Genomic DNA, 23,889 nt, shown 5'->3' with positions numbered 1-23,889 from the left:
GAATATGCAAGGCTAGAAATGGGTACTGTTGTGACACTGCAGCTATTTCCGTACAGGCAGCCCTTGGAATTTTACCTGTTATCACATTTATATGCCAGAATGTCATGTAACATCATCTAATGCTCATCAAAAAATATCAGGAGTTTTTTCCACCATTTTCGATTAAAGATCTTAATACGTGGCATACTGGGGAAAAAAGCAAAACCCAGACAGCCTAACAGCAACTTCTACAAATGCTACTGAATACCATGGGAAGGAAAGGGAAGATTTCAGGAACTCCACAGAATTCAAGGTGTGATGGGTAAAATCACCCACATGGTGAGAGAAAGTGACACTGTTCACACATCAAGTCTAAAAGAGGCTTTCGTGGCCTGACACCTTGTGGGGTTGCTAGCTAGTGCTTTTGCTCTGAAACAACTGATAGAGATCTAACGTTTGCCTAATCGGACGCCTAATTTGTCGGCTGACTAGCCTCACTGCCAAATAGACGAAGGCACCATTCATCCATCACATCCCTAACATCAAGTGCAGATCACCCGCTGTATATGCCATGGTGACCCCTCAGGATCATCAGATCATCGGGACCCCTCAGAGTGGGTGGAAACACTCTCCTTTCTTAGCCATGCTGCCCCCATCGAGCCTTCCTCCCCATCCATGACCCATCCCTAGCTATTCCTTACTGTCTCTTCCCGTTCTGTCACTTTGCCCTCTTCAAGCCTCAACTCACACTCCACTTCCCCTCCTCCAGACAGAACCTACCCCACAACCAATGCCACCCGCTCGCACCCCCTCCAACAATCCCCCATCTCACCCTTTTATCCCTCACCTTGTCACCCCATCCTTTCCTCCCAATCTGCTTCTACATGGACTTGTACCACAGCTCACTTCTCACAACAATCATCTTCCCACCCTCAGTTTACCATCCCAAAACACTTGTTTTCCCCCTTATTACCTGATATTAGTATTACCTCAATCTACCATGCCGTGCTCTAACATCCCCTCCAAACCAGTTTAGCTCCCTGTTGCAACCTGAATGTGCCCTTGCTGCCCAACATCTCCCCCCAGCCTGCATCCACCATTCCCCACCATAATCACCTGCCCCATCCCAGCCCCTACAAACCTCCCCGCTCATCTCCTAATAGCATCCGCTCATCTCTGTGCTTGCTTCAACCCAAACACACACCACAGTGCCACCACGGTCATCCTGAAGCAGGGCATCTCTCCAAAATACAGCCTTCCTCCTGCCAGTTGCCACCAGCATGCCGCCCATCCCAAACCCAGCTCCCAACCTTCACTCCCCCCCAGCCAGCCGCCACCAAGCCCCTGCCTACCAGGCATCACCCCTCAGCTTGCCCCAAAGCCCCCAGCTCCCCTTCCCAAAATATTCACCCACCCCCATCACCCCAAAGCCTCCTGCCCGTCTTCCTCCCCACCCCACAACCTCCAACCACCTCCCAAACCTCCTCAATCCCAAAAACCTCCCCTCCCAAACCGCTCCCCTCCCCACACACAACGCCCCTTCCCTCATTCTCACCCACAGCAGCCCCCGACCCTTTTCCTAGCTCCCACCCCCCCCGCCAAAACCCAATTTCAACCTCCACAGCTTCACCCCTCACCAAAACCCCACGCCTCAGCCCCTTCTCGCGCCTCCCCACCCCACGACCTCCATCCCACCTCAGGGGACACCAGGTCAACCCCCAGAGCCCAACCCGCAGCGCCTCAGCCCTCCGGCCGCGCCTCAGCCGCCCCCTCCCCGCCGCACCCCGCTCCCCTCAGCCTCCACCCCCCGGTGCCGGTGTCCCCGTCCCCGTCCCGGTTACCTCTTGAGGTACCGGGCGTCCTCGCCCTGCATGGCGGCGGGGGGGAGGCCGGGGCCGGGCGCGGCCCCTCAGCGGTGCTGTTACCAGGGTGAGCGCCAGCCCCGCCCCGCCGCCCCTCAGCGCGCAGGCGCCGCCGCCTCAGCCCGGGGCGGCCGAACGCGCATGCGGGCGGCGGGGCCCCGGCTGCGCCTGTGGGGCGGGCGCGGAGCCCCCCTGAGGGCGGGAGATGGGTGCTGGCTCCCTGCGTTGCTCGGGGATGGTCCGTGTGTCCCCCTCTGTCCCCTCAGGGTGCAGTGGCAATGTGTGCCTGGTTCCTTCCACCCCGCTCGGGGTGCTCCCAGCTGTTAGCTGCCCGCTTGCTGCCTCAGGGTTAGTCCCCTCGAGGGGCTGACAAGATGGCGCCTTGAGGAGAAGTGCGGTGCCAGTGGCCTGGTGGGGTGAGAATCATAGAATTACGGAATCATTAAGGTTGGAAAAGACCTTCAAGATCAGCTGGTTAACCATCACCTTACCACCACTATCCCCCACTAAACCATGTCCCTAAGCACCATATCCAACCTTTCCTTAAACACACACAAGGACAGTGAATCCACCACCTCCCTGGGCAACCCGTCCCAATGCCTGACTGTTCTCTTCTGAGAAGAAACTTCTCCTGATTTCCAACCTGAAGCTCTCCTGGCGCAACTTGAGGCCATTCCCTCTAGTCCTATCGCTAGTTATCTGCGAGAAGAGGTGGATCCCCAGCTCCCCACACCTTCCTTTCAGGGAGTTGTAGAGAGCAATGAGGTCTCCCTGAGCCCCCTCCAGACCGAACACCCCCAGTTCCCTCAGCCACCCCTCACAGGACTTGTGTTCCAGGCCCTTCACCAGCTTCATAGCCCTCCTCTGGACACACTCCAGGGCCTTGATGTGCTTCTCGTAGTGAGGGGCCCAAAACTGAACACAGCATTCGAGGTGCGGCCTCACCAGAGCTGAGTACAAGGGAACTACCAATTCCCTGGTCCTGCTGGCTACACTGTTCCTGACACAAGCCAGGACGCCGGTGGCCTTCCTGGCCACCTGGGCACACTGCCGGCTCATGTTCAGGTGAGCATTGACCAACACCCCCAGATCCTTTTCCTCTGCACAGCTTTCCAGCCACTTTGTTAGAGCGCAGATCCTCAAACAGTGAGGGAGTCAAGCAGAAAGCATGCCCTTGCAGGGTGATGCCGCTGCTATTGCGATGTTACTCCATTGCTCCATACCACCATATACATAATTACATAAATATGTATGCTTGTACACACAAATAATCACTCAGAGGGTGGTGAGGCACTAGAACAGGTTGCCCGGAGAAGCTGTGAATGCCCCATCCCTGGAAGTGCCCCAGGCCACCCTGGATGGGACTCTGTGGAAAGTGTAACTGAGATTTTTTTATTTTTCTCAAGATGCGGCCAGATGTAACCAGATATACAGAACATACACTGTGACATAGAAGCAACACCTGCTGTAGGAACAACACCTGTCCTGTCTCATGGTAGGTTTGTTTTGTTTTTTCCTACTTGTTCTCTTAGTTTAAATAAATTCATCATGGTGCTAAGCCAGATTGATACTAAGGCTGATTTTGAAGTTAACAAAGATGTTTCCATTGTCTTCAATGAGCTTTATATGGGCCTTTGTTATAACAAGGCCGCATACAGAGAATGCCTTGGGTTCTAATTGCTTTAAAGTTTCATTGAATCCTGTCCAGTTATTTCATAGAATCATAGAATATCTCGAGTTGGAAGGGACCCATAAGGATCATCGAGTCTAACTCCTGGCTCCACATGGGTCTACCCAAAAATTCAGACCATATAACTAAGTGCACAGTCCAAGCACTTCTCAACATCATCATGAAAAAGAACCAACATTGCTTTTGTATAGAAAAATTATTAAAATATAATAGATTAGTTTTTCTCTTGAGAAATTAAGAAACCTACCCTGAGGTTTGTACTCTCTCCCTGAAAGACTGTATCATCCTCTTAGGTAAAAGAATGTACACGGGTTTCAAGGGGAAAATGGTGAATACAGGACATTTTCCTAGGCCTTGTAAAAATGAACTATGTGTAAACTTCTGTAATACCTTTTATAAGCAGAAATAAAGTACAGCAATCTGAAAGGATGACTTTCAGAGTAAATATTTTAAGTGATTAGGCTATGTAACTCAGTGGGGGATAGAGATGATGTTGATCTGATGTGCTGTCACATAGTAAGTGATTGAGGCATGAAGGTAATGAGCCTTGGGCTTAAAGTTTATATTAAAAGGAAGAAATGAGATGAGGCAAAGTAAAATTTGATATGCAAAGAGAAAGTCTGGCTTAACTCTTCTTGATTGAATGGATCTTGGGACATAGATCAAGATGATTCTCAAGTGGCTTTTTGATCAGCAGTGACAGGACCATCTACACAAGAGAAGGGCATTTTCAATAAAGTACATGATCATGCTGGTAAATACTAGGTGCTCTTGTTATCCTTGAAAGTGAGACTTGACTGAAATGAGAACAAGGGTCTCTGGAGAGCTTGATTTGTATTTTTTACAATATCTAATTTGACACTGACCTAAGTAAGTGCATCAATTTGCGGCTAACTTAGCCAGTGGGGGAAATTAGCTGTAGATTTTCATTGTTTTAGATGTAAAAAGAAAATTTTAAACATGTGAAAAGAAACAGATCTCTTCATAGAGAAGCAGAGCTTTCTTTTAACTAGACACTACAGGTCAAAGGGTATGCTGTTTTCTCCCTTAGTTTATTCAAATCAGAATTGCTCACTTCCGTGAAAGCGACTTCATTTGGTGGCCTTGCACTCTTGCTCACTTGGCTGAGCAAGTATATCCAGCTGGTCGTAAACTGACCTCAGCCATCTTGTGCCTCAATGCTCCTCAGCAGCAGGAGTGTTATAAACTCTGTGTGCACACCTCCGCAAGCCTGCAAGGCAGGAATGCAGTACCTAAGTTCAGCCACAGCTGATGATGTGGAATAGCAACCATCTACGTAGACTTTCAGTGCCTGACTTGAAATGTGAGGGTTGCTACTTATGGAAAAAATACCAGTTTACTCAGGTCCTAAGTAAGGCTGACCTAAGAATTGTTGATATATATAAAATGTACCACAATGATGCTACATTACCTTTTTTTCCCTTAGTGGATCAACCCTTTAAGAGGGAATCTTTCTGCGAGGCACACAAAACAGAACAGTGAGTTGTGTATTTTCAGTATATTCTCTAAATGGTACACTAGAAATCGTGTATCTCATTTATGCTTGTTTTCTTAAATCCTTGAAATGCAGTAGCCCTATCCAAAGAGCCAGTGATGTGCTTTCAGTTTGGGTTCATTTTAATTAGACTGAGGAAAACACAAAAAGATAAAATATAAAATAGACCACATAGTAATGAGCAGATTGCCTCTCTCTGCTGATACCATCTTGGGGACCTTGGTGACAGTGGTGCAGATTTCTTATGCAAAATCATGGTTCCAATAAAATCAAGGAGAATTTTACCATTGACCCCAATGGGGACAGAATTTCACCTCTTAACGTTTATTAGATGCAGCAGGCAGAAAGCAGACTCAGAGCTATAAAGGCCATGACATTTTATGGTTCTGACTCTGCAACCACTCAAGCACATGCTTAATTTTGCCACAGTAATAAAGTTAAGTGCCAGCTTAAGTGTTTGCAAGAAGGGGTCTCCTTTACACTTGAACAAGCCTATGTTTGATCATAAATCAGGAATTCCCCCTCTTCCTCATCCCTCCCCTCCAAAAGGAAAGGATTCCGCATGTGATCATCAAATTCTTTGCACAAAAAAATGCCTTTCAAAAAAAAAAAAGGCAAAGGAAGAGCAAGGAATAGGTACTTTAGCTGAAGTGGTGTTGCTTAAGTGTCATTTGACTTGAAAGAAGTTACTCATTCAAACATATTCAAAAGAGAAACTGTATACTAAAAATGTCTCAGACAATGTCTGTTTTCTTAGAAAAAAGCAAAGATTTTGCAAAGCACTTTACAGGTAAAATCTTTTCCATTATCTTCAATTTCCAATGCTTCAGCTGAAGGTAAGAATAGATAAGAAAGATGACTTCATGTTGTTAAGGGCATGAAGTATTCCTGCTGCTTGGTACTGGTATGCTGGTCTTGATGCAGGTATCACTGGATGTGTATTAATACCGAAGGGCCAACTAGATGGTCATGAAAGTCCCTTCTGGTTTCAAATGTAGAAAAGAAAACGTGGATGATGAGTATACAGTAAATTCCTTCCAGGCTTCTTTTCTTACACTAACTTGTTTGATCTGTATAGTGGTTGATGATAACAGATGAAGTAGTCTACTGGGGAGGACGATGACGGGTCAGTTTTAGACTCACCAGGAGCCCACATCGATGCTGTACTTCTCTCTCTTTTAGTGCAGTTGCCCCTTCACCCTACTTGCTCTTCCCAGAAGCATTTATGGCAGCGAGGCTGGAGTGGAAACTGGAAAAATGTACGCAACAAAGCCACTTGTAAAAACAAATGTAACTTACGTGACAGTCAGCTGGGAGATGATGGCAAGGAGTGAAGGCTCATCATGGGGCTGCATCTCCCTCAGACTTAGGAGAGCCTTAAGTCTGTATTTGCTTGCTGCCTACATCCCACCTTGTACTCTTATCTATGCCATCAGCTCTGGGCAGAATGATGTCAGTAGGCAGAGTGACCTGAAATCTTTTTCCTGTGGAGCTTCCCAAAATGTCTGTGACAATAGTGGATATTATTTGCCAGCAACTTGAGCTCTGGAGCATTTTTTTGTTCCAGGTGCTGTCCTTGTCAGCTGAGCACAGAAGCAGCAGACTGTGAAACCTAGTGAGGGAAGAGCAGTAGAGTGTATGGGGAGCCTGGAAGAGACTGCTTGTGTCAGAAGAGGGTGGTGATTGTGTTAAAAACAAGGCATATGAGGAGCAACAGAAGGCAGGAGAGGAGGAAGGGAACACAGGGTCAGGGCTTCAGCATCACAGCTGCAGTTTCCAGGAGACTGGAAAGCACTGAAGGAAGGGGGATCAGGCCCTGCTCCAGACAGCCATGGGTAAGAAAATATGAGAGCCCAGGAGTTGAGCTCTGGTAATGACTATTTCTCATGAGCTTCTGGGTTACAATAATGGAAGTTTTACAGTGCTGTTGAGCTGTGTGTTGAAAAAACAATCCTTCAGCTTTCAAGTAATTTACTTACCATCTGTGAGCTGTTTAGGTAATTCCCCTTGTTTAGCTTTCACTGTTTAATTTTGCTACGTATGCCTTTTCTTCATTACACCTCCTGCATGTGCGTCTGTATGGGCAAAGAGTAGCACGTAGGTGTGTAACTCGGAGGATTTTCAGTAGTGCTGGAAAACACAATTGTCACTGATGCTGATGATCTGGGGTAATGCCAGATTACTGTAGCCCATCCACAGACTGTAGTCATTTTGCTTTGTGGACCTGTGGTCTGTTTTTAACACCAGCAGGCTTTAGACAAACACAGAAAGTGCAAAATAAATAAAAAGATCTTTATCTAATGAAACTCCAACATTGGCTTTTGTATAGGTGTCTGAGTTTCATTTTTGTACAAAACTCAATTTGCTGTTGGATTTCAGATTTCAAAGTTAGCATAATAAGCTTGTCCTTAGTTCACCCAGCTCAGGCTAAGTATTGCATCTGATATGATTCACAAGATTTCCCTGGAACCCAGGGGCATATCAGTTGTCATGGCAAGGCACAGCGAGGTGAGTTAATTACTAGCATTCCAACATATCCTGGCCTTTATTGGCTAATACTGAAGAATCCCAGAAGAAGGAAAGCACTGTAATTGTGCCAGATCCATCCTGTGTTTCCTATAGTTTCTTTCTTGAATTTTTTCATATATATTATATTGTCTCGATGCCAGTGCTCATGATCTCTGAAATTAAAAGCATTCCTCATAAAGGGGATTACAAGATTAAAACTATTGCTCATAAAGAACTTGTTGATCCTCACTGGGAAGATGATAGATTTAGAAACATCAAATTACTGATGTCACCAAGTAAAATTAATTTAGGAGATAACAGTGCATTTTTTAAAGAAAAAGTAGGGATGTGTTAGATTTACAAACTGTAAGAGCTTTCCTTCCCAGTAAGCTCGTTCTTCATTTATCATTTTATAATAAGAAAACCCCTTAAACTTAGTCTCATACATATGTCACTTTCTAGCTTTCTTGCTAATCCAGAGGAAATATTATCCTAGTGGTCCCTGAGGTCCAATGTCTAGGTGTTGGATACATGATAAACTTACTTGAAGCTTTCTTAGTGAGATATAGTACTCTGGAGACAGCTGTGGATTTAATTTTTCAAGCTTTAGTACAACCTAACCCTTTAAAAATAAGATTTAAGTTTCCCTTGTCAGGTCACTTAAGAGTTTCTTCTTTTATTTTATTCTTTTTTTCCTCCTCTGCTACTTGCCCAGACTTCTAATCCCCATCCTCTGGAGGAAGCATTAACCATCTCGAACTTTTCATGTCTTGATTATTTTTCAGTTCCAAGGGACAACACACACCCGTTTGGCTTTTGAATGTTTCTAGTCTACAAGCTCAGACAGAAAGTGTTCGTGCAAAGCAAATAGTTTCCAGTCTTCATCATTTGTGTTTCTACTTTCAATTCTGAATGAAGGTGTCTTTTGCCGCCACTCCTCTTGGTAAGAGCTGTATTTATAGTCCCTGCAATCCATGTTCCTTAGAGTTTATGCTGCCCAGGAGTAGGGCTTAATCTAGTTTTTTTCCCCTTGATAAGTACCACTTAGTCTTCAGAAACTGCGTTTAATGTTCCAAGGCATGCTCAGGATTTAACTGCATAGTTCCTACTATTGTGAAATTCCATGCAACTCAAAGACGAGTTAAGGATGAAGGTTAACCCAGCCAGCAATGTCACAGATACATTCTATCTGAAACGCAGGGGCTAGTGTACTCGTGATGCTTCTACTGATCCAGTAAAAATGCTGCTTACAGCTCCTGCTGCCCTCTAATTTCCAGTTCCCTGGAACTGCACCCTGTGGCTTCTGCCAAACCATACCTTCTCAGGAGCTAGAGGTGGAAGACGCCTTTCAAGGTCACTTGTCAGACTCATTTCCTACAATCAACTTTTCTTTTTCCCTTTCAGCTTGTTTTCCTTTGGCTTCCTCAGGAAATGAGTTTTATCCTGTGTTACCTATCCCTGCATTCATCGGGTCTCTTCTTCCTCCGGCTAATACTTGACATTTTGGCCAAGTGCAGTCACCATTGAAAGATGTGCACAGCGTCTGAAATTTAATTAAATTTCTTGAGGTCCGTGCAATCCAGCTGCCAGGTAGATGAGAGAGACCCCATGACAGAAACTCCGCTGAGGGAGAGCGAAGCGGAGTTCAGCTGTTTGGCAGCAGCGAGGGGTCAGTCACTCTGCACACTAGCCAGCCAGACAACACAGATGAATGGGCTGGCCAGGCTGTCTCAGAGCAGCTCCATGCTGGCCGCAGCACAGGCAGTCTCTTGTCCATGATCCGTCTTTCACAATAGGTGGCAAATGAGGGGAGGCATGGAGGTTATTTCAGGTAGAAGCAGTAAGACAGAAGCATCGTGTGGCTCTACAGCTCACAGAACAACACATTTTCCAGTCTAGCTTTAACTGTCCTAACAAGAAGGATGTTCTCCACTGGTGCTATGAAGTGTGCTGCCCTACCAGATCAGGGGAATGCCAATCTGACATTTGCACTCCTAGACAACAGCAGGGAGGGATCCACAAAACTCCAGATCTGAAAGCCTGGATCTTTATACCTCAGCCTCTCTGATAAGCCTGCTCCCTCTCTGGCAAATTGCAGAAGGTTAAATGACCTGCCTAACCCATGGCCTGCCCACATCACTTCTTTCTACAGATCTGTTGTTATCAATTGCACCCTTTACTTCCTCAGGTTGGAGTTTCTGTATTTTTATTATGTTCACACTCCAGAGAAGGGCTGTCCCCTCCTGGCATCACCACCGTCATGTCCCATCACATCACTAGTGTGTGTTTTGGTATGCCCAGGATAGGAGCTTTCATGCCTGGGTTTTTTAGGGGTTCACAAAAATGCAGTCTGGCTGTGAGGAAGCAGCTTGATCAGCCGAAGCACATTTATCAGGTAGTGGATTTAGACTGCTTCCCTAGACATTGCGGCCATTTGGCATTTGAGACAAGCTAACCAGGCGAGATGCTTTTTGGTCTGAGCAGATGGGTCAGTGTTAAGCCTTAGGTCGGAAGGATCCAACTGAGAAGGAAGTGGGAGAGGCATGTTTTTCTGGCAGTGCTGTGTGCAGGAGGAGCTTTGATGGTGTGGTTTGCCATCTTTCTTTTGCTTAGGAATTGAAAATAAAGCCTCTCTGAGAGACCTTTCACTGAAGTGTTTCTGGCAGTTATGTGCCAGCGCTGATAGAAATTGTCTAGCTTATCTCCCACTTGCCCAGTTCTCCCACAGGCTTGTCTCTGTTGATTTTTGTACTGTTTCCTGAGCGTGCAACATCCTTTTTATCCTGGCTTACCAAACCACTATACCCTCCGGTCACTCCTTAAAACTCCCTTCTCATGTGCAGTCCACAGTGGCCGAGACAGCCAGTCTCCAGACCTCCTTCCTCCTTGGTTAAAGAGCTGTGCCTGCATTCTTAAACGCAGAGCCATGGGGGATGTGAGCTGTGCACGCACGCACACACAGGGCTGCAGCTAACTTGATCCTGCATTTTCCAAACCCACAAGCCCTGCCACTCACCCAGAAGGAGGTTTTTGTTAGCTTTCACCTAGAGAAGGAGCTTTATCATGCACTCGAGCCAACAGAGGGCAATATATACAAAATACAATATTGAGAAGAAATGCTTTTAAAAGATGACTCTAAGCAGCCCAGCCCTTACTGTATCTGGAGTCACATATCACAGTGAAAGGCGGCATTCCACGCTGGACCTAAAACCTTCTCAGGCTCCATCAATTAAACCACCACATATGGGGTGGAAGAGACTCAGCAAGGAACTCTCACTAGGGTTCAATAAAAACCAGATGTTGTGGGCACAGCTGTCATGCTTCTTATCAAGAACAACAGAGCAGCCCCCGCTGCAGTTTCGTCAGGAACCCTGCCCTTCCTTCCCTCCAGCCCCAGCACTACTGAGAGTCCCTAACCAGAACCAAATAAAATCCTCCCAGCCAAAGCATGCAGGAGTCCTCCCCAAATATCGCTATTTGCGTTAGCATACTGTTTATGGATCTCCAAATCAGGGCCCCACTGTGACTGTCGCTGTGCTTGAGACATCATGAGGCAGGCTCCCACTCCTACCTAAGACTGGCTTCACTCGCTCCCTTAAAAACGTAATTTAGTGTTGGCTCCAGAGCTAGAAGGATTTGAAGGCAAGAACCGTGTATTCCCTCCATAGGGATAAAGCTCTGGCCAATTTCATTTACATGAATTATAATGTCTTTACCCATAGGGCTCACATGCTGCGTTTTGTTGCTTTAGATGGAATTCCAGATTGCTAAATTCCAATTGCATAAATGATAACAGATTGCTGCTGTGACTGTACCCGCGAAAGGGCACGGGAATTGTGCAGGATATGCCCCGAAGGGCGTGAGTCATCCTGACCTACAGGCAGTGAACTCTGCTTTGGAAATGTGCTTCAAAGAGAGGATTTCTCATGAGAGATCCGAAGTCTTATCCCAGGGATTGGGTCTTTGCCCAAGGACCTGTTTTGCTCTGTATTTCCTTGTGTCCTTTTGCCACAGAGTGATTTTGCGAGACTGACTGGTCTACTGGTGACAACAACATTATTGTTTGCACTTGTAAATGGTACACTGAAACCACATTTACCTAAATTTAATTACAAATAAACAAAGAAGTAGAAGGGAAGTAACCCTGCAAATAAAACAAAACATTTTGTTTGGCCTGACACAGAATTTTTTTATTCGTCTGAGACGAGAAATATTTCAGTTTCTCATCTACCCAAAACGCTGTTTTTTCTCAATTCTGCACTCAACTGAAAAACTAATTATTTTCACAGCAATACGTCTGAAGATCGCTGAGTCTAATTGGACCCATGAGTGGAGTTTAGGTGGGTGAGGATTGTGACTAAGAGTTCTGGACTTTAACAAGTCAGACAATTAGTTCATTCATTGTCATATTGCTATTTCCCAGCTCGGCACCCAGGCGCTGGCATCCACTGTTGCACTGAATAAGCGGCTGGAGCTGCAGTCAGAACAATACAGGCAGTTGCTTTTCTGGCTGCAGCGAAGTCGGTTATAAAGGTTACCACCTGCCGTCCAACCTGCAGCTGTTCTTCACTGCCCTCATAGCTGCACGTGTGCTCTCTGCCTCTGCCTCTTCTATCAACATGATCCTGTGGTTTTCAGGAACTTTTAAAAACTTGTTGTCAAAGATAAAACAAAAATTACTCGCTTTAACCGCATTTATTGCTGACATCGTATGCCAGGCGTGAGCACAAGGGAGAAGAATTAATATAGATGCCTTTTTAAGATAAAGAGACATCTTACAGCAATCCTGATGGCCTGTCCGTGTGGAAATCACATTGCATACCAGGTGTTTTGTAAGCAGAACACAGTAATTTAAAGGCCAAATTGACCCTTTGTGACCTGCATGATATGTGGAGCTAGTGCACATGTTTCCCTTTTTCTCTTCTGTGCAGCTGATATGTTTCAGAAGTAGCAAGCATAGCTCAGATCTGCAGAGGCAGTTGCCTACTAGTATAAAAGTAAGTTCAAGCTCTCCCTGATGCTCCAACAAGCAGATCTGCTTTGGATCTTGCAGTGACTCATCATAAGCCATCTGATACCTTACTTTAAACCTGCTACCCTCAGGCAGAGATCAGCCGCAGGTATTTTAACTCTAGCTAGGAGCCACTCTAGCTGATCCTTCATTTTAGTCTGTGATAAACCTGATGTCCTTGGGCTGCCTGATCTCACAGGGAGGAGGAAGAAGACAGATGGAGGAACTATTTGTTTACTCTCTTAAATACAAACACATTCTTATTTTAGATGAGAAGCTGTTTAAGGCAATGACTGTCATGCATTATGGCTGTGTCTACTGTTATTTTAGTGTAGGACTTCAGTTCACCCAGAAGTCCAGACTCTTCGAGAGTCTCAACTACCAAAAAAAAGGTAGGCTTGTCTGCCTCAGAAAACTTCAGAAAGAGTCAAATGGCCATTTGGGAAGGGAAGTTGAAGTTGGGAAGTGGGCTAACTCACATTTCAGCAGTGACGCTACAAGTAGTATGGGTGCCACTGTACCCATACTCAATCCCCACTGTTCTTGTTAATGGAGATATAGGCTATATATTAGTGCACGAACTGTTTGCAGCTTCTAGGTAGATCAGTACCAATCCTGCTGAAAACGAGGAGTTAGGAGGCAGTGTGAAGCAAGCAGAGTTGTGAGTAGTTCTTAGCAGGAGACATTGAGATGCTGCTGCAGACAAATAGGCAGAAAATACGGCATCCACTTTTTGAAAAAAAAAAAAACTTCTGTGGCCTTTTTCATAGGCCACTTCTGGGCATAATCTGTTTCTGTCTAACCTTTGACAGCAATAGGAAGTGCTTTGAAAGTGCTTTAAAAGTCCTGGTGCTGTTGTGATTCACCTACTCAGCTGCCCTAGCATCTGAGGACTCGGTGTGCTTCCATTAGTAATTCTTAGATTATAAAGCTATTTTGAACAGGGATTTAGTCTTGATTACATGCAAATAGAATGAATATAATGAGTGTTTATGCAACCTTCCATGGATCTTCACTCTTTCTGAGTGGGACAAAAACAGTTAAAACCAACACTCTGTGTAAAGAAGCAATCCAGTGAACCACGTTCAGTGACCCTGTGAGTATCAAAGCTATGAGGAGCCCTGAGGCTGTGGTCCCAGCACGCTCAACCGTGCTGTCCTAGCACTCGACTCCACTAGGAGACACCACGGCTTAGGTTTCATGCTTGGAGTCTTTTCTGTCTCTAAGCAGAGAGGTCACTGTGCTACACAATGGACATTGCCAAAACCAGAGCCTTGACAAATGTGAAGCATGATGTCAAATGCGGAGCAGGTGGGCCGTGAGTTCCTAGGGTTGTCTTTTGTCGGTGACAAAGTGAGCTTGTGCAACGTCTTTCCGAAGCATTCACATGCTGTCTTGAGACATCAGTTCCTGGCGCACTAACTGGCAAGTGGCTGGAAATAGATAAGCAAAGAGAAAGGGCCAGATTTGTGAGAAAACCAGGAGATAAACCAGGATTGTGTCTGGGCCCAGATATATCAAAAACAGTTGGAGAGAGCCTTATGCTTCTCTGCTAGATTATAGCACGGAAGAAAAATTGAGTCTGAGTTATTTCAAGGAATGGATGAAGTTTCTAAGGAGGGGCGAAGAATGCAGCTCTCTGTTCAATGGAGGTCTCAGGCTTTGGTGCAGTGGCCCCAGAGCTGTTCTAACCCCTGCCATGATTCCACTCTCCCCACCCCATCCTCAGCTGCATGTTTCTGCCTCCCTTCTTGCACATTTCTGGCAACGGAGTCGGTTCACAGCGCTGACCAGGCAGGTCAGACTCCCAGGCACAACGTGTGGAGGTCAGTGCCATCAGCACAAAGCCCCCAGAGGTACCTTGCCAGGTACCTTTGCAGCTCAGCAGATGTGAATCTGTACCACAGCGAGTGCCCGAGCTGCTGAGTGACGAAAAAGATTTTGAAGCAGTACGTTTCTGTCCTTGTCGCTTGCTGAGGGTCTGATCCTGCTCTGGGATGTGATGTACTTACAGCACACAGCTCCCCTAAGCAGCTTACCATTCTCCATCCTAAAAGCATTTCAGCTTTTGACCTTACTCCCTCTCTTCCAGAATTTTGCTGTTGTAATAGCCTGAACCTCCCCCTCTTCTCCAGCTAATGTATTTTTCCAAGTTTATTAATAGGCAGTTTATCTCCTTTTGTTCTTCCATGCATTTTGTTAGCTAAAACAAAAGCTCTTACCCTTCCCTGGCTGCTCCCAGACAGCAATTTCTTCCAGCCAGCCTCTGCAGATGAGATACTCTGTACCATTTAAACAGCTTAAATAACCCCGGGCAGACCCTACAGTGTGTAGAGAAGAGCTTGTCTTGCCATACGCAGCGGCAAAGCATGAAGTTGAACCTATTGTTTTCTCATTGCTTGCAATTATCACAATTTACTAGGGCACACAATTTGTATAAAGGTATGCCCATGTTCTGGTCTTCTGGCCTTCCTCTTGCCCCGCACCCCCAGACTGAAAAACAAATACTGAGGGAGAGACAGAGAAACAAAATTGCCCTGTGAGATTAAAGAGGGAGATGGGAGACCCTGGATAGTATCTCAGTTGCTTTGAAGTGAAGGCTGAATAGATTAGGGAAAGAAAAACGTAACTGAATTAAAGCCACTCTTTTTTGGAGTAGATATACTTTTACCCTGGCTAAGCAATTTCCTGGTTGAGTTTTTTATCGCTTTCCAGCACCTGCTTGTTTCAGAGGGCGACACTCCAGAGATTACTCTGAGGAAGTGCCAACAGCCAGCGTTTCTCAATCCCCTCTCGCCCGCCTCCGCCCCCTGCACTGCTCTAGACACACACCCCAATATAGAATGACAGCACAGTGCCACAGTTTAAATGACGCTGCCTCTGTCTCTTTGGAAGGACAGGTCCTTCAGGAAGCACCAGGCACAACAACCGTCTGCGTTGCGAAAAACGTCTTCATCATGGCATATAAAGGAGCACATTTGGCTTTCAAGTCACGCTGGCACAAAACAGATGAAGAACTCTGTCGCCACAGCATGTCCTTTGACTTGCATAAGGCAATCCAGAATGACTTCTTTCAGAGTTACCTTTATCTGCTGGAAAAGCTTCCCCTGGGTGAGTAACGTGGGCAGGAGCATGTGTGCGTGTGTGACCACGTCCGGAAGGACGTGTCATGTTAGATGGCAGGGTGCAGACATGCTAATGACAAAAATAGTAGTCTTGAGAAGCCCTGCTAGGGAGTCTGTAGTACTAGCTACACTATTTGTTACTCTCTCTCTCCCTTTAATTCAGTACCCTGTTGTTTAACCTGAATACTCCACAGATTCATAAAGAAGGGCAAGGAAAAAAACAAGAGTGAAGGAAAGTTTAGTTTCTGGGTGGTGGCACCCTTTCTTCTCACCATTTAAGTAAAACATGAATTGACCTATTCGGGACTTGGAAGGACAAATCCCGGAGTAGCAGAGCTGACAGGCCGTACTTTCTGTTGCCCGATACCTGTTGCGTTGTTTCTTGGTGTGTCCTTAGCTTTGTCATATGGATTGCTTTGGACAAGTGCTTGCAAGGTAATGCTTTTTAAGTTTTTTTATCAAGAGGCTGTAATCCAGATCTCTGCAGCAGGCTGTCTAGCCCAGTTACCTGGGAGGAATATGCTTCGAAAACATTTGTTTATAGCCTAATTTCAGTGAAAAGTACAGGATGCCAAGATTTTTTTTTTACATGCAGGAAAAGAATGTTAATTTCTTATGAAACTTTGACCCTGAATAAGAACCAGAATTTTCCCAGGACAGTATACCTAAAAAGTAGATTTGACTTGAAGCTTTATTATGTTACCATGTTACTTTTTAAGCAGAATTATTTGGCTTCCTCTCAGTGTTAGAACTGTAGTAATTTAAGACGGAAGGGCTGTGTCTGTCCGACCTACTAAACTGTGCTTCAGAGTGAATTCTTGAGGGTTCCTTCCTGATTGAAAGATCCATGTAGGCAAGCAGATTACCCAAGTCTGTAAGATTGTACAGACCCCAGTAAGAACTCTGCTCAAGGTGCTAGAATTCATGAGTCTGTAAAGAGAAGAATTATTTCCATGTTTTCATAGTATTTTGATGTGGCTTTTCACATACAGCAGTATCTTCAGCTATCTAAAATGAAATGTGGAAGGTAAATACTCCTGTCCCTGGTGGTAGGTAGCTATGAACGATGGAAAGGAAGGAAAGATGGAAAGGCAGGAAAGTTAATTATAGGTCGATGTAATCTCAAGAAGTCTATGACAATGTTATTCTTTCATTTGTTTTGAAAATAAACACAACATATTAGAAACTGAGCAGGATTTCCTACAATGTAACTGCTAGTGTAAGTACTGGTAGATCATTTTATGACTAGAAGGTACTGTTATGAACATCTAGCTTTGAATTTCACATAAAAGTTCCTGGATCATGCTTATAACTTATGACTGGCTTACAGTATATATTTATGAAGACAAAAATAACTTGGTTTAAGAGCTGCAAATGACTGAGAATTCATCAGTACATAATTAAGCTGTTACCAGGCCTAATTACTTCACTCTTTTAAAACTATATTTCATTTTTGGTCTGAATTTTATTTGAATTTCCATTCCTAGCCAACAAACTTTGCAAAATGTTTACCTGACAGACTGAAGAGTCCCTCTGCCAGGTTTTTCATGCTCTGAGTCATTATTAGAGCTTCTCTAAAGTTTTCCACTTTATTGCCAGCATACCCAAATCAGTTGGACCCCATGGAAAATGTACTGTGAGTCCACAGTACGCATGTCATGGTCTGGATGGGTGGACAATCAGATGGGTAAGAAATGGTCGGGTGGTTGGGCTCAGAAAGTCATGGCAATATGTCATATTCAATCTCGAGGTCAGTGGAATTCATGGGGAACTGTCCTATTTAACATCTTTATCAGTGACCTGAATAGCCAAGCTCTTCACAGTGGTATGAGGTGGAGGACAAGAGACAGTGGGCGTAAATTGAAACTAGAGAAGTTGAGACTGGCTATAAGGAAAAATCTTTGTGTGTGGACAGTCAGGCCTTGGAAAAGGTTGCCCGGGGAGGTCATACAATTCTGCATCACTGCAGGCTTTCAAGACTGAGCTGAATAAAGTCCAGAGGAACCTCATCCAACCTCATTTCTGTCCCTGCTTTGAGCAGAAGTTTGGACTAGCGACCTCTTTAGGAACCTTCCAATCCAGACTATCCTGTGATCCTGTGCTCTCTGTGATGGAGAGGAAAGAATGTGGCAGGTCCGAACATCTCTGCAGAATGTCATTTTCCAGTTCAGTTCAGAGAGGAACTGACCAGAAATGAACTGAACTTCAGGGCTAGATCCAGATATCTCTGTGTAAACAGAATTAAACCACTACTACAACACCAAGACTCTGACCTAGCAGGGTACTTATGCGTGTGCTTAACCCTACGCATGAATAATTACACTGAAATCAGGCCTCACATTGAAACTTTCCTTGCAACCAAGAGGCGGCAAGGTACAAAGTTTACTTCAAGCCATGCAAACTCCACACTCCCCCACCCCTCTGTCCCTAGGTTCAGTGGGGGAGCACTTAGGCATGTTTACCTATGAGCTGAGCATACCTGGTATCACAGCCTGTTAAGAGAAACATGTCATTTTTACAGGCTGGGGTAACATTTATAAATAAAAGACATGAGTAACTTTAGGCCCTGATCCAACAGCGTACTTAAATGTGTGTGAATGCCCCTAAGCCCAGTGGACTTTAATGAAGCTACTCAGATTTTGGAAATAGTGCATGTGTTTACGTGGGCTGTGGGACTTGGTGCCAGTGGGGTGAGATCTGCAGTGGAAAACTCAGATGATCAGTCCACAGAGCCAAATATTTCAGTATGTGAGGCACGTGTCTAAGTAAAATCTGCTTTGGGGGTGGGCTGATGTTCATCCTCTATAAAACAGAGTTTAAGTGGTTCTCGGACCATAGTAGAGAGGTGAATTCTACTCTGCACCCAGAGTAACTAACTATTTTTCAGCTGATGCACAAGGCAGATGTTGCATTTAAAAGGGAATACCCAGCCAAACTGGAATTAGTTCAATATCTTGCAGAAAGCAGTTGGAGCCACAAAATAATGTTCACAAATAAAAACTTCAAAAAAATTATTTGCAACATTTACTTCTGCCAGGGAAATTTAGCTGAGCAAACCCTGCAACCAAGAACCCGTACTGCAGGTTGGGATTGTGCCCAATCCTGTGTATTATGGGGTTCCATTTCTCTAGAGCTTGAGAGCAGAAAAGGGAAACAAAATTTTGAGCTGATCCATCAAAAAAAATGGAGATAGCATTTTTGGACTTGACAGGGAAAAAGGGCTTAGGTAGATGTTCTCTGTCTAGTCCAGGGGCTGGCATTCAGAACTAGGTCACCACTCAGCATCCAGACCACGTCTGCAGCAACTGAAAATTGCTAACACCTCATGCCTGCGGGTGACCTTTGGGAGCCGGTTTCTGCTCTCAGCCTCCTTTCCAGTGGGTTCATTTTAGCCTTCGCTGCTCGAGGGTCTTGCCAGCAGGTTCAGCTGAGAGGCTGTATGCCATGATAAAAAGTTTCTTCTCGCTTTAGTAGAAACACATTCCTAACACGAAATATTACAAGGCACCTAAGTTAACACTGCAAACTTTGTGAAAGCTGCCTCTCCCCCCCCAGTCTGTGTGAGACTTACAGGCTCCATCATCCTGTCCTGCCTGTGCCCTGCTTTGCAGAGCACATTGAAATCAGGCTGTGTGTCAGTAACAGACCTCACAAGTATTTCATTTCCTGATGCAGGAGATAGTCCCACGTGGGTCGCGGAATGGGAAGATGCCTCTGGCTAGACAGGTCCTGTGATGAGGGGGAGGCGTGCTGGAGCAGAGCTGCAACACTAACTGCCACCAAGGACATGTGTCTCCTCACACTTCTCTTTTGCGGTAGATTCCTGCAAGCTGGCAAACCCCCTGCTCCCTCTGCTCCTGCTGCTCGAGCCTGCATGCCAGGCACAGCTGCGAGGCAGATCAGAGGTGAGGTTGATTGGTTGTGTCTGGAAAATTGGGTTGTGGGTTGGGAGAGTTGGCAGCGATGCAAATTCATGAGAGGGAGGAGAAACACCGAGGGAGCGAGAGGTGGAAATCATCTGTGTAGATTGCACACGCCGGGAGCGAGATTCTGTGGCCCTGCAGGAGGAGGCTTTGGGTACAGTGCCACCCTTTTAGCCGGTGTCCTTGCATGCCCTCAGAGGGGACACTTGCACAAAAAGATCTTTGCAAAGTTCGCTGGGTAGAGAAAACCCTGTGGATGTTCAGGCCAGAGGTGGTTTCAGATGCCAGCACATAAGGCAGGGCTCTGGGGCCCCAGCTGGCCAGGGAGGAGCTGAAGTCAGCTGGTGTATGCATGCGAGTCCCGGCAGGCATTCTGCGAGTCTGACACTGGTTCTGAGTGAGAAATCTGAGAGCGCACACTACAGATCTGATATCCTGAGCAGCATATCGTCTCCATGTGTTGCCTCGGGTCAGGCTCATGTATTGAGTAGAAGGACCCTGAATATTTGTCATTCGTGCTGCCAGCTGCCTGCAACACCCTGTCCTAGTGTGCAGACAGCCTGTAAATGCATTTCCCTTCAGTCTAGCGGAACGGGATAAATCACAGTCCCTTGATAGTTCCATTAAACAAACCCTAGAAATCATCACTGGGCTCTCATAGGGAAGATCTTGTAAAGCAGCATCCAGGGATTCAGTTCTGTTCACCAGACAGGCTGGCATCTGAAATGGAGAAAAAAAGACCCAGAGAAAACAAGCTGGTGCTGCTCCCGGGGGAGGATGGAGATCATTTACTGGAAGAATCCCTACCACCAATGGAGCCTTTATTTCCCAGGCTCTGGGAGCCACCCTGGCCAAGTTGTGCTGGGGATTGGCTGCTGCCCCTTTCATATTAATTTCTGCAGCTAAATGGTTTCTTCTGAGAATGTGAATATAATCAGCGGAGTGTGTAAAACTCCCAGGTTTGACCCTTGCTGGGCTCAGTGCTTCTTGTGGTATAAATTTCTCAGGCATAACATAAATGTGTAATGGATTAAAGCTTTAATAGTATCCGTTCGGCAGTTGACTTAAGCAGGTGATGACAAGAGGGGCTGGTAATGCTGCTTTTGTTGGATGAAGGATATGCCGGGCATGCTGCTGGTGTGTAACCCAATAGCACTATTCTGTTCTGAGTGGTCCTTGGTGGTAATTATTCTCCGTCCTACTTCCTTTGTCCCCCCTCATTTGCCTCCAAAATGTCATTCTCCTGCTGAGGATGGGCAGGCACACACTTATCATTCCCTGCTGAGCTTGCTTGCCCTCAATAAATACATTCCAGGCTTATGTTCGGGGTCTCTGGCCTAACTCTCATCCTCTGAGTGGAGGGCATAGTTCCTGCTCCCAGCGGGGCAAGCAAGGCATGGCCTGTTCAGAGCCTTGCCAGCGTTAACAGCAGCAGTTTTAAAGATTCAGCCCACAGAAGGCAAATGTTGAGCAGCAACTAAGTCCTGCTCCCTTGTCCTGTTTGCTCAGCCTAAAGGGAGGTCTCCCTTCCCACTGCCCTTAACAGAAACGTGTTTGCTGCTTGCTTGCTTCCAGTTCCTTGAGCACGCTGTAATCTGCAGCAGGGCTGGGTTCACACTGCAAAGTGGTGCTCACGAAGACGTTCCCAGCGTGACTCCATCCCTCCTTATTGCTTGGCTTTCACCCCAGGCTTGTAGTCGTGATTTTGTTGGAAGGCCTGGCTGGGAACAGCTCCTTGTCGTACACGCAGGAAAATGCCCGTGCACCTGTATGTGGGGGGGACAGCAAGAGTTGCTGGTTTCCAAACTGTTTCTGGCCTGCCTGCGTCCCAACTTTTGAGCCATGAAACATAACTACATTTGATATGCAATACACAACAAGTATAGAAGAGAAACAGATGCAGCACATAGATCTCAGTTCTTCAGACAATGGGGGAAAATAAGCCTTTACCCAACAGAACTCACAGGTTCTAATAAAACAGCCTCAAATATATGGTTGCTGTTTATTACCAGCAAATAGCCAAGCACTGAAAAGAAATATCCAAGCCTCTGCACACAGGAGCTTTATTATTTTGCTCCTTGATCTATGACAGAAGAAAATCTAGGACTCTCTCTTCTAAGTTATCTTCCTCCCTGTATAGTCTTCTAGGCCTGAGAGTACCATCTGCTCTTGGGTTCAGTTTACTTGCAGTGCCCCAGACTGTACAGTATCACTAAAAATAAACGAGAGCAAGTGTCTCATTCATCTGCACTCTTGTGATACTCTCTCTGCACAGCTGTCAATGGCTAGAAAGCGTATATGGAAATGTGCAGGCCGTAAGGAGCAGTTAGGTTTGTGACAGCAGAAGTGTGGATTCTGTACAGCAATAAACTCTGCCCACAGCAATTCTGGGAGAAAACCAACCCCATTTCTCTCTTTGGCATGAATGTTCATCTTCAAACTGAAATGATTTTTCACTGATGGGAAATTGTGCTGTGTAATGACAAACGAGGTCTGAGCCTGGGAGGCACTGAATATGCCCAAGAGGTGCTGTGTCCTTTCAAAGCCTTGCAGGATTAAATCCAACACCCTTCCTTCTACCTTTGCTTTTGAAACAGAGGTTTGCTGATATGGAGGCTCAACTAGATTGATAGCTCTTCACCACCATGCCTCCAGAACAATAAAACTAACCCAGAAATATCTGTCATTAACAATAAAACAATGATTTATCTGCCTACAGTGAAACTTTACGCTTTAACAAGTCAAGTTATCAATGGGGAGATGCAGTTCTACGCCAGGGCCAAACACTTCTACCAGGAGGTACCAGCCACAGAAGAGGGCATGATGGGAGACTACATTGAGCTCTCCAATATAGACGTTGAATCCTCCAGGGAATTTCTCAGGAAGTTTGTTGGGGTGAGTCATTTAATCCCATCTTCTGCGAGAGACAGTGGTGGTGTGTGTCATAAATGACATGCAGTGTGCCCAGTCACAGCTATTGTAAATGGCACCATATGTCGTATTTGATATGCATGAAGCGCACGTCGTAACTGACTGTGATGGGGGCTAGGAACATATAATTTACATGCATCCTGCCAGATCATGCATCATCGTGAATACACATTTTGCCTGGCTGTATGTCATTATTTACCTGTTCTGCATCCCTTTCTCACACTCTGAAGCTTGCAAAGAGGATTGTGCAAGGACTTCCTATAGCTTGGGTGGGAGATTAATTTTCAGTGTAGGACTGGGACTTTTCATGATCGTCTGTGCAAATTCCTGCAGTCTGTTTGGGAAAGTAACTGAGACTAAATGCCAAGTTTCTGTTTTGCCTATTTATAGATTTTTTTTTTTCTGTGAATGCTGCAAGAAAAACCAACCCTCCTTCCCCTCCCAGTGTTAGCAGTATATAGAACAAGCTACCCGTTAGGAAAAATATATTATTCTTGACCATTGTAGTATCACTGTGGACTTTGTAGGCAGATCTCTAAAGGTCTGTAAAGATCTTAGAGGTCTGGTTTGACCTGAGATGCAAAGAGATGCCAAGTAGGATTTTAAAAGCACGTACAATAGCAGTATCACTGGCACTTGGGTTTCAGAAAATCCCACTGATGCCTAAATGTATCTTTAGGAATCTGTACATTTTTTTAAAGTGTGGTCCAATGGTTTTCTGACTGCCTCTTGCCCTTCCCGGGGATAAAAAGCCTGCTAAATTAGCTCAACAACAGTATTAGATGCTAAAGAACTCACAAACCTACAGGGAACCAAATTTCCTAAATTGTCCTGCTCACAAAATTACTAGTTCTATATAACACTACCACAGATCCTTCATTTTCTACTCAAATGTACAAACTTGGCATAGCCAGATGACCTTTTCTTTAGCCTTAATGATCTATTGTGGAAAAAAAAATCAATAAGTTAATTAGATGTTGTGTTTCAAAAGGGCACAGTTTAAATGAAGTGGGATGGAAAATGAGTGTGGTTTAACAATAGATAAACATCCTATATAGCAGTGAAGGGCAGCTGATGAAAAAGTTTACTGTACCTGACAGAGGCTTTGGGGGCAGTGCGTTTTCAGGTAATTGCAAACTGCGATTACCTAAGTGAAAAAATACGTTATTTCTAATGACAGTGTTTTGTATTAATGGTTTAACAACATTTGAAGGTCTCGCTCTATTAGGCTTTTTACAAAATAAGAAAATGTAAAGTAAATTCAGAAAGGCAGATGAACCTGATAGTAACATGGCATTTTCAGGAAAAAAAAAAAAAAAAGAAATGCAACTTGTGAGCCCAGAG

At 45.3% G+C, this 23,889-nt stretch overlaps 2 protein-coding genes across 9 annotated transcripts in view; one reads left to right on the top strand and one right to left on the bottom strand.

The window, feature by feature from the left end:
• The window catches only part of KIFAP3 (kinesin associated protein 3), a 67,354-nt gene extending 65,377 nt beyond the window's left edge, over positions 1 to 1,977 (bottom strand). The window contains exon 1 of one of the 2 annotated variants that reach the window (XM_083847747.1): positions 1,821 to 1,977. In XM_083847747.1, the coding sequence (XP_083703873.1) occupies positions 1,821 to 1,852 (32 nt within the window). In that variant the 5' untranslated portion in view covers positions 1,853 to 1,977. The remainder of the gene's footprint in view (positions 1 to 1,820) is intronic. The other variant, XM_083847748.1, reaches the window with a different exon arrangement.
• A 2-nt stretch (positions 1,978 to 1,979) lies between these two features.
• NTMT2 (N-terminal Xaa-Pro-Lys N-methyltransferase 2) overlaps positions 1,980 to 23,889 on the top strand; it is a 37,972-nt gene continuing 16,062 nt past the window's right edge. For 3 of the 7 annotated variants that reach the window (XR_014587829.1, XM_083847757.1, XM_083847756.1), the window contains exons 1-2: positions 15,125 to 15,677; positions 22,334 to 22,509. Coding sequence is in view for 6 of the 7 variants with exons in the window: in XM_083847757.1 (XP_083703883.1) it covers positions 15,410 to 15,677; positions 22,334 to 22,509 (444 nt within the window). In the remaining variant the exon portion in view is untranslated. Of the gene's footprint in view, positions 2,907 to 3,247; positions 3,337 to 8,480; positions 8,499 to 15,124; positions 15,678 to 19,366; positions 19,597 to 22,333; positions 22,510 to 23,889 lie in introns of those variants that run through there. The other 4 variants (XM_083847753.1, XM_083847755.1, XM_083847754.1 and 1 more) reach the window with 4 other exon arrangements.

This window comes from Anser anser (assembly GCF_964211835.1).
Source record: "Anser anser genome assembly, chromosome: 8".
Classification (NCBI taxonomy): Eukaryota; Metazoa; Chordata; class Aves; order Anseriformes; family Anatidae; genus Anser; species Anser anser.
Note: the sequence above shows the minus strand (reverse complement) of the source record. Positions and strands in the feature narration are given on the sequence as shown.